Raw genomic sequence first — 10,149 nt, 5'->3', positions numbered from 1 at the left:
ACAGCATCCAGGGGTGCCAAATTGCACCAAACCAAGGAGCACTTACTGCAGGGAGGAGTTCTGGCAGTCACGGGGTGTGTGGGCTGCTGGCCTGACCTAATGTCCTAAATACCTCGACTTTCCATCAATTAATACCATCTCATGTGACACAGCTGGGATTCATAGCCCAATTGTTGTGGGAGTCATAGGAACAAATCTGGATAACCAGAATCAGAGATCAGCTTTGTGGATTAATTTACAAAGAATTGTCAAAATGCTCACCTAAGAAATGCAGACAAGCTATCCAGGATAGTGCATCTTGTAGAGTGGAAGAAAATGCCACAAGAGAAGAAATATTAAATGCATAGATTTTTTTTCTTATAAATATTTCATTAATTTCATAAAAAATAAAAGTAACAGAACCCTTTCGAGACAAAAGTTGAGTTTGCTTTAGAAGCAATGGCTATTGGCAATACACTTTTAGGACAAAACCAACACTATGTAAAAAACAAAGGGCCATTTAAATAAAGGACATCATAATAGTAATATTAATATTGTGCTTAAAGCTACATAAATATCCACAAGGAAGAGGGAATGTTGTAGTGTGTAGCACAGGTGTAGGACGTGCTTTGTAGAGCAGTTAATTGTGTTATGTACTCAAGGAAGAATATGATGCTTTTGTACACTTAAATAAAAAATACTCCAAAGCATTCTCCCCAACGTCCATCCTTCTCTGCAATGTTTGTCACCATCAGTAGTAGAAGCAGCCAAATGCAGCCACCACACAAAACAGGCTGTCCTGGGGAAAAAAGAGAAAGGCTCTGTGTTAGTCAAGGCAAGCTTTTTGCTAGTCTAGTGGAACAGGCAAACCTCAGGGAACATTTAGACCAGAACATAATTGTATAATAATATATAGCAATTTTCTGTCTTTTATTTAAGTTTCTTATTCACCTCACTTGTGGTGTAACCCAGGTGAGTCCATCTGAATGCCAGAAGCACCACAATTTCCTCCATCCACACACCCACAGGTATCTAGGTGTCAGTTTAAAATAAAATAATAATAAAGTAAAACCTTGACTTTGGCACAGTCCTGGATTTCAGCCATGCTCCACGACTGCAGTTCAGCAAAGTATGTAAGAAAATACTTAATCTCTTGTGCTTTCTCTCCCCACCACTAAATGGTGTGACTACAATGACTTTTGTACTGTACTGTGTCACCTACTCAGGGGAGAACTTTTACTATGTTGGCTGTTAAAGCTAAGTATGTTTTGTGAACAAGCACGTAAATCAGGCTGTTTCAATAATCTTGATTCCTTCCTTCTAGCAGTTGTTTCTTTTCTGCTCCATATTTAAGGTCACTCTGCCTCTCATACAAAAGCAAGTAGCCTTGCACTTGCCATGAGAATCCAGCCCATACTTACGTTCATGAACACGTCGTGAGCACAGCTGTCAGTGTCAGCGTCCCAGAAACATCGTGCAGCCATGCTAGACAAAGGAGCCAGACAGGGACATTACCCAGAGTTCATGTGTACTGACCCAAGTGATCACAGATACTTCCCTTGAAAACAAAACTGAGCTTGCTTTAAAGGTAATGGGATTGGGAAGTATGCTCCTGAATCCCAAGCCTGGTTTTCTACTGCTGAATTCTACCACATGCTGTAATCCCCTCTGTATGTGCTCCACCTTCAAACTCATCAGCTCTCAACCCTGCTACCTCCACTGTGCAGCAGGGCTTGAAATCTCATTGCTGTGGTGCTTAAGAATCTTTGACTTCTGGCCTATGCATATCAGTGGCTAATTTAGCTTATTTGTTCTTGTCCTTCACCTCCTGCACCCTCCCCATGGCACATACTCCCAATTTATTTATAGGGAGCTATCGTATTCCTTGGCAGATGCCATGCTATGAGACCACAACCACTTCAAGTCTTTTCTTATCTATACCCTCTGCTCCCTGACTATCCTGATGGACTTCTACACCCAAGCCCTATCCTGAGCACAAACAACAGACCATAACAGGATATTGCATGGGAGATCTTGCTGCTGCCTTGTCTAGAGACACTGACATTCCCTTGTCTCTGCTGCAAGGCTCCCACTCCCTGCCTGCCCCAGTGAGCCTCAGCTGACAGGATTCCTTGTGGGGCACAGTCCCATCATGTATGAGTGACTGTACTAAGGTGTATTTTGCATTAAGGATGTCAGTGATTGTGTTTCAATATTGCCTCCTGTCTGTTGCAAACTGGAAAATTTCCCCAACTGCTCTGTCAGCCTGTGTGGCTGGACTTCACATTTCTGATCAGACCACCTGAACACTGAACTGTTCACCCTGGCACAGTGCTTGTGGAGCAGCCTGCCTTCAGACAGACATTCCTGACAAAAGCCTGAGCAGCAGGTACAGGTATTCCTCTCTGACCTCCAGCTCTGCTGCACTTATCTTCTGCTGGAGTATCAGGCACAATAATAAAGATAAGCCCAGCAGATAAAGCACATAAACCTTGTGAGCTGTTCCCTTTTGTCTTCTCCCTACCCATGAGTAATGGAAAGCTACAGCCCACTATTGCAGCCAAGAGGAATTCTTTCATCTGACTGCAGGCATCTGGAGCTGACTGCAAGTGCTGAGCACCCACATGGGAATCTAGGCTTGGTTCCCATGGCAGTATTGCAGTGGGATTATAGAAACTGAAACTTCTGAAAAATGTAAATGAAGTGCTTATGGAAGCTTTCTGGCTTTAGACAGAAGTGAGTTACCATGGCTTTTGTGCTCCAGCAGGGCCTTAGGAATGGATGGGGGGTGTACCCTAATTCATCATGAATACAACACAAAATGCTTCTACCACACTCCTCAAAAATGATTTTCAGCATTTCAGCTTGCTAAGAACCACTATAGAGCCAATTATCACTGGCTAATTCAACCAGTCATAACCTAAGTACTCAAGTTGCCACTAAAAGAGAAAAAAAAGTGATTTTCACTTCATCATCTGCAGACAGATCTTTGTAGCAAGGGAAGTTGGAAGCAGCTTCCAAAGGAAAAAAACTACACCTAAACCCAGAAAACATGCTAGAAATACAATTAGAAGATGCAAAACTTACTTCACTCCTTCTCCTCTCTGCTCTCCAATGACAACCTGCACCACCATCTTGTACCTGTCAAATCCCTCCTCTGGAGAGAGAGAAAAATAATAGTGAGAGCAATAACTTTTTAAAAATATGAGCCCAAGACACGACCCTGACAGCTAAAGATTTCTGGCTACAAAGCAAGTGGCTGTACAAGCCTATGCAAGTAGCCAAGTGGACAGACTGCCTAGCAAAGCTTCATTTTCCCAGCATGGAGTACCATGGTTTTGCTGGAGTTGAAGGGTGAACAGAGTAGTTGGCATCCATCAGAAGATGCATCTTAAGGCACTGGACACCCCTGAGCAGCCACACTGTATGTCAGCATTCTGCTTTGACAACTTTCAAGAACTGGCCACATGGAAAAAACACAAACAAGGCTGCTGGTGGACAAAATACAATTTGAAAAAAACTGTCTTATTTTAAAACTGTTTGATGCAAAGGTATTGTGAAATTCTTCTGCCACACAGGTGTTTCCTTTGCTCCCGAGTGGTATAAAAGGCCACATAATAGCTGTGTTATTTTTGTGCCTTCAGAGATGTGCTATTGTTTCACAACAGTAAAAAGTACCTCTGGGGCACAGGCCAGATCTAATCAGGCCATGGCAATGTTCCAGAAGCCAAATCAGAACAGGCATGTTTGAAATCAAATATAGATCCCAATGCCTGTTTTCAGCAAAGCAGTGTCCCGGGACGACTCCAGCACCGTTTCCACTGGAGGACTGAACACAGCACGCTGGCTCTGCTAGCATCCAACAGTCAATGCTTATCAGAGATGCCAGCTGATAAGAGTGGCCACCCCGGGCCAGCCTAGCTTCAGGCTGCTGCCACTGTGGTTGCACATGACTGAAGCCAAGCCCCGTGCAGAGGAGCTCAGCGTGAACACGTGCAGGGAGTACAGCTGCTGCTGCTGCTGGCTCTGAAGCAGATGTGTAGTTCTGGGAGAAGCACAAATGCACGGCTCCTGCCGAGGGTGACCGTGCCACCATGGCAGGGCAGCCCAGCAGGTGGAGCACCAGCGTGTCCCCAGGAAGAACGGGACAAAAGTGTCCATGTCAGCACACACATCCATATATATATTCCGGCACAAAACTCAGGAAACACCTGCTGGTGCCTGCACTTTTCTTCTTGAACTTGAAAATGCTGGAGGGCATCCTGTGCAGCAGCACAACCTTTTTCCAGAGCTGTCAGGCTGTAGTCACACCCCTCCTTGGCTGACTGCTCCTCTCTCCCTGTTCCCCGTGCCCCCAGAGCCTTGTTCTGATCTCCACTGCTATTCCAGCTCTGATCTAACTCACAGCAGAAAAAGAGCAGGAATGGTTCTGTTTATGGAATCAAAAAGCAATGAAACATCACTTCTTTCTTCTCTCTAATGCAGCTGCTTTTCCCCTGCAGACCCTCCAAGTTTGACATCACACACCTGCCAAGTTATACGAAAACAAATCTTGTCTGCTTGAATTAGATCTCCAGCTCTGCAGGCAAGGAATGCACATATATAGGACAGACTGCTTCATACTAGCAGACTCGAGTCAGTCAATGGGGAAGGAATACATTTCAAGAATAAAAGAAGAAAGCGAGATCTTGTCAAAATGGAGAGGACATGGCAAGAAAAGAAATTACATCCCCAGCAGACCTCCTTACCTTTCAGTCTGTCTTTTATTGTGTCTGATAACGACTTTGTAAGCTCAGCCATTTCTTCTGGTTTGTACTGTACATCGGCCAGCCTCTCCTTCAGTATTGCACGGATGCATTCTTTTACTGTGGAGGACTTAAATCTATCATGGCAACAAAAAAAAAAAAAAAAAAAAAAAAAAAGAAGTGGAAAAGTTCGCACACAATGTGTAGAAACACACGCAATGCCACTTCTGGGAAAATATAGCTTTCATGTATTAGAGAAAAATGATAGATGGAAAAAAGCTCCACTAAAACGGAGATATTGCCAAAAGCTAAACACCTATCGGCAGGGGTGAAACCAGCCGCACTGGACGTTGCCCCTCCAGCAGCATCCCCCACTCCAGTGGGTGTAAAGCTGGTGTGGGAGCCCGGTGCCCCCCAATCCCTCGGTGCTCCCCGTTCCCCACACCCGCACCGCCTCACGCCCCGGGACGCCCTCCCGCCATTCCCACCGCAGCTCCACATTCCCCTGGGGCCCACCCGCCCCAGTCCAAAGCTCCCCATCGTGCTGGCCCCTCTTTCCCCGGCGGCCTCACCGGTGCTGGAGGTCGGGCCGCAGGCTGTACGTGTTCTCGGCCCCCTCGGCCCCCTCGTCCGGGCCCAGCTCGCCCATGGCCCCGCAGGCCCCGGCGTTGGTTACCGGGACAACCGCGGCGCTTCCGCCGCTGCCGCCGCTTCCGCCGCCCGCCCCGCGCGGCGCCGCCCGGGCACGGCTGCGGGGCTGCGGTGCTGGGCTCTGTGTGTGTGTGTGTACCTGAAGCGTGGGGTATCATTTGTATTGGGAAAGGAAAAGGAAAAGGAAAGGGAAAAGAAGATAAAAAGAGAAAAAAAGAAAAAGAAAAAGAAAAAGAAAAAGAAAAAGGAAAAGAAAAAGAAAAAGAAAAAGAAAAAAGAAAAAGAAAAGAAAAAAGAGAGAAAGAAAGAGAGAGAAAGAGAGAAAGAGAGAAAGAGAGAAAGAGAGAGAGAGAGAGAGAGAAAGAGAGAAAGAAAGAAAGAAAAGAAAAGTTTTTGGGTTTTTTTTGTTAAATGAAGTAGTTGGTAAATAAGTGTTAAATAATTGCAGGCTATTTTAATAAATGTAATAATTGTAAGATTTTGAAATGGCTTGTAGAAGATGCTGAGGTGCTGGAGCAAGTCCAGAGAAGGGTGGTGGAGCTGGGGAAGGGTCTGGAGCACAAATCCTGTGAGGAGCAGCTGAGGGAGCTGAGAGTGTTTAGTCTGGAGAAAAGGAGGCTCAGGAGGGACCTTATCCCTCCCTACAATTCCCTGAAAGGAGGGTGCAGCCAGGCGAGGGTCAGCCCCTTCTCCCAAACAACCAGCAACAGGATGAGATGGCACAGTTGTTCCAGGGGAGGTTTAGGTTGGACATTAGGAGGAATTTCTTCATCACAGAAAGGGTGATTAATATTGGAATGGACAGCCTAGGGAGGTGGTGCAGTCACTGTCCCTGGAGGTGTTTAAGGAAGGACTGGATGGGTCACTTAATGCCATGCTGTAGTTGTCATGGCGGTGTTGAGTCATAGGTTGGATGTGACGATCTCAGAGGTCTTCCCCAGCCTGATTCATTCTGTGATTCTGTAAGTAAAGGGTTTGAAGAAGTTGCTGCCTGGGGTGTGACTGGAGGTATGATGGGGAGAGAGTGGGGTAAGGCAGCCTGGCCTCACTGGGTGCTTCCCTGGTGACCCCTTCTGCCCCAAAGCAGCCAGCAGCCACAGCCCCTGCACTGAGCCTTGCCCAGGGCTTGGAGGCTCCCTTCCTGCCTCTGTACAACACATCCCAGACATCAGCGAGGAGATCCCAGCCTTGCTCTTTTCCTCCAGCAACTTCTTAAATCCTCCATAAAGGCCTAAAATTCTTGCTCCCCAGAATCCTACCCCTTGTGCCCTTTTCCCTGCCCATAGCCGCTGTGTGTCACAGGGAAGGCGGCATGTGCTGTAGCCCCTGCTGAGAAGCTGACATTCTGTTTCCTCTGCAGGTTATCTCGAAGCAGCGATCTCTGCGATCGATTGTGCTTCCCACGTGCAGCGGATGACACGGCTGAGAAAGGTCCCTGTGTGCCTCACCCAGCTCCGAATGGAAACAGTGTGAGGGCACAGCCAGTGCTGCTGTGGAGTGATGCTGCTGACACAGATGAGAGGCTGGAGGGAGCCATGAGCTGTGACAGGGCTAGGTGTGCCTGGAGGTGCCCCTCGGGTACAGGAGGTGTGAGGTTGCCCCAGGAGGAAAAACTGCCAGAGTTTTGCTTGGTTTGCACAGGCATATCCCAACTGGTGCCAGATCCTGCCCCAGCCTCCTCGGAGCATGGATGGGTTGCTGAGACCCTGAGCAGCAGCAGCTCCTAATTTCCACAGACTTTGCCAGCACCTCTTGCTAGAGATGGACTGGCAGAATCCTTACCACCACTGGGCTGGGTGTCAGCTCTGCCCACCAGCAGGAACACTCACTGCCATGCTGGAGGTGACATTGGTCCCTTGCCATACCCATGTGGCACCTTCCCATCACAGTTACTACTGCTCTGCCCAGGCCCTGCAGGTTTCTGCTTGTTAAAGGAACAGTTTTGTGTCTCTGTTCCATCCCTGTACTTACTCACTGCTTACCGCTGCTTACTCACAACCACAGCACGCTGCCTGTCCCCACAGGGTCAGATGTTGCTGCTCATGCAAATCGTTTGCAGAGACCTTCATAATTTCTGATAAGTATCTGAAAGACCTCAAGAGTCTGTATTTATTTGCAAACACTATCAACCGTTTCCTCCTCTCACCCCAGCCACTCGGCTCCCGCCTGGGTCAGAGCCACAGATGTGAATTCAGTTAAACCGTTGGGGGAAGGATCTTTGGAATGTGTGGGCTTCTCTTCCTCGGCACCTTTTTGTGGCAGTTTGTATTTCCTCTTTCACCTGGGAAGCAATGCTTTCCCTGGACTTTAAAGTCATGCACCTCTGGGCTTCAGTCAGCTCCATCAGAGATGTTTGATCACAGGTTTCTTTTTCTTCCAGTTTTTCTGTGCTCCTTAAATAACCCAGATGCTTTTAAACATTTTGGGGCTCTACCCTCTAAACATTTTGACTCTCTACCCTCTGAGGTGAGTGCTCAGGTGACAGCTGTGTGCCCCAACAGCGATGGCTGCAGAAGACCAGGTCCTCCTCTGGGTCTCAGATGGAACTCACCAGCTTCTGGCTGGAGAAAAACTATGACATTTGTGCTCCAATGAACTGGTGTGACATGTGCTTGCTGCAGTTGCTGTTTCTTAGTTTTAAATAACTGTCTTCTCACTTATTTCTGCTTGTCCTTACTTTTTAGACTTCATTTTCGTCTTTTGGTGGACAAATAGAAAAGGACTGTCCTATGCAATTTGCCATGCTTCAACTCACAGAAAGAATTTATATTTTTTTAAGCACCAGAGGACCTTCTTATGACCTTGTCAGCAAACTCCAAGGTGTACCATCTACCCCACTGGGCTGGAGCAGATTTACCAGCACGAGCAGGGAGCTGCATCATGGTTGGAGCCAGGCTGTTTTCCTTCATGCTGGAGAACTTGGTGGAGGAGCCAGGGTGAGCTGTGCTGGTCTGGCCGGCTGCAGGCAGGGTTCAAAGCCTGCCTGAAGCCCCAGGGCTGCTGTGGGGCTGGGGCCGTGCTCCTCTGCAATGCTGACACCTGAGGCTGCTGCTCACTTCACTTTCCTCCACAGCAGCTTCCTAGCAGCTTGATCTTTTCTTTCATTCTTTTCATCACCATGGGTTGGGTTTTTGTTTCAGAGAAAAGGACACTGTTGTTAGTTTCTCATGGACATGGCAGCCTCCCCACCCTGGGTACCAGTTATACCTATTGCAAGTGTGCATTGGAAAGTTTGAGCAATTTGTGCTATGATTCTAATCAGCCCTCCGCTGCTGCCACACGAGGTGGGGAGGATGAGCCAGTTTTTCCTGCCTATCCCCCTGGCTTGCTGAGTTGTGATGTTGGTGGTGATACCCATCACATCTTCCACCTCTAGAAACCAAAACATGTGGCAAGTGCCAAACGAGCCTCCCCACACCTGGCTCAAGTGCCTGGTGTCACTATTTGGGGACATAAAGCCACAAGGTGGAAAAGTGTCCTTGCTGTCAGTTTCCTTTTTTCCTGGAGTTCAGTTCAGCTTAGTTTAGTTTAGTCAGTTTTTTTAGTGGGAATCTAGGAAATTATGAAGGAAGAGGTGATGTCCAAGTCAAAACCCACGTGCACCCTTGTACATGATGGAGAGCACTTCCTTTTGCCACCCACCCAGGCAGCATGGTGGGCTCTGGCCAGATGGCATAGAGAGGTGACAAAGTGGTCGCAGCACCCAGCCTGGCTCTGCAGCTCAAGTAGTGCCAGCAGTCTATGAGAAAGGAGTGATGCTGCAAATGTCAGGAGGAGACTGGAAAAGAGGACCAAGACAGGCTGGACTGAGCCACCCTCCCAGGGTGAGCCCTGTCTGCCCCAGCTCAGAACCCCCTCCTTGGCCATCCTTGTGGTATGGTGTTTTTGGCTGAACCTGATGGTTCTAGAGGTCTTTTCCAATTTTAATGATTCTATGATTTCATGATTCTATGAAATTAGGGGTGGCTGCCCCAGCCCACTCGCCTGCCAGGGACATGTTTGAAAGTGAGAGGTGAGCAAGCCCCAGCCCCACAGCTTGCTTGTGGAAGCTTGGAAAAATAGTGAAGTCATCATTAGAATCACATCCTTCTTATTAATTTTCAGTTACCGATTTTCCCCTGACATTTTCCAAAATTGTGGGGCACCGAGGCTGTGTTTTAGAGAAATTGAAGAGCGTGCTTTCACCGCTGGTTATTTCCTATGCCAGTATTAGTCAGTGTAGTGAGAGGGGAGCATGGATGGCAAAAAATTACAGAAGTTTTCTGCCGCAATAACAGCACCCTGGGCACCTGCCCTTGCTCTCATCAAATCTGAGAAGAAAAACACCTAAGGAGGCAAAACTCATCCTCCTCCCCCTCCTCATCTCCCATCCCATTCCATCCGGGTGGGAGCAGCCTACAATAGGTGTCCCATGGTTTTCAGACCCTGTCCACCCAATGCCACATGTCCCACAACCCCACTGCCTTGGGCATCCAGTGGGAGCACCTGTGGATGCCTGGGAACCCAAGATGACTTTTACTTATGGGCCAGGCTCAGAGCTGAGGACATGTCCCTTGTGGTCCCTGCCTCCTCCAACCCTGGAAGCTTTCCCCAAAAAGGGTGCAGGCTCAGAAGAGCTGTTCTGTTAAGCTGTCCCCACTGCTTGGCAGCTGGGTACCTGCATGGGCACATGCCAGGAGCGCGCAGGGAGGGGAAGGGGCCAGGTCTGGCTCAGCTGATCCCTGGTTCTGTGGGGAGGAAGCTGGGGGCGGGAGGCAGCCCGGGTTTCCCTCTG

The 10,149-nt window shown here is 48.2% G+C and overlaps 1 protein-coding gene across 1 annotated transcript; it reads right to left on the bottom strand.

Moving 5' to 3' along the window:
- Positions 1 to 354: 354 nt before the first annotated feature.
- On the bottom strand, positions 355 to 5,420 carry DYNLT2B (dynein light chain Tctex-type 2B). The gene is made up of 5 exons (XM_054282741.1): positions 5,297 to 5,420; positions 4,728 to 4,861; positions 3,067 to 3,136; positions 1,401 to 1,464; positions 355 to 778 (listed from the first exon to the last, which is right to left on the bottom strand). The coding sequence occupies exons 1-5, from the start codon at positions 5,371 to 5,373 to the stop codon at positions 731 to 733; spliced, it is 393 nt and encodes a 130-aa protein (XP_054138716.1). The 5' UTR covers positions 5,374 to 5,420; the 3' UTR covers positions 355 to 730.
- Between the last annotated feature and the right edge of the window lie 4,729 nt (positions 5,421 to 10,149).

The sequence above is a fragment of the Melozone crissalis genome, unplaced genomic scaffold (assembly GCF_028551555.1).
Source record: "Melozone crissalis strain CALT ecotype California unplaced genomic scaffold, PUWL_Pcris_2 ptg000034l_1, whole genome shotgun sequence".
NCBI classification, from domain to species: Eukaryota; Metazoa; Chordata; class Aves; order Passeriformes; family Passerellidae; genus Melozone; species Melozone crissalis.
The sequence above is the reverse complement of the archived record's forward strand: the minus strand, read 5'-3'. Positions and strand labels throughout refer to the sequence as shown.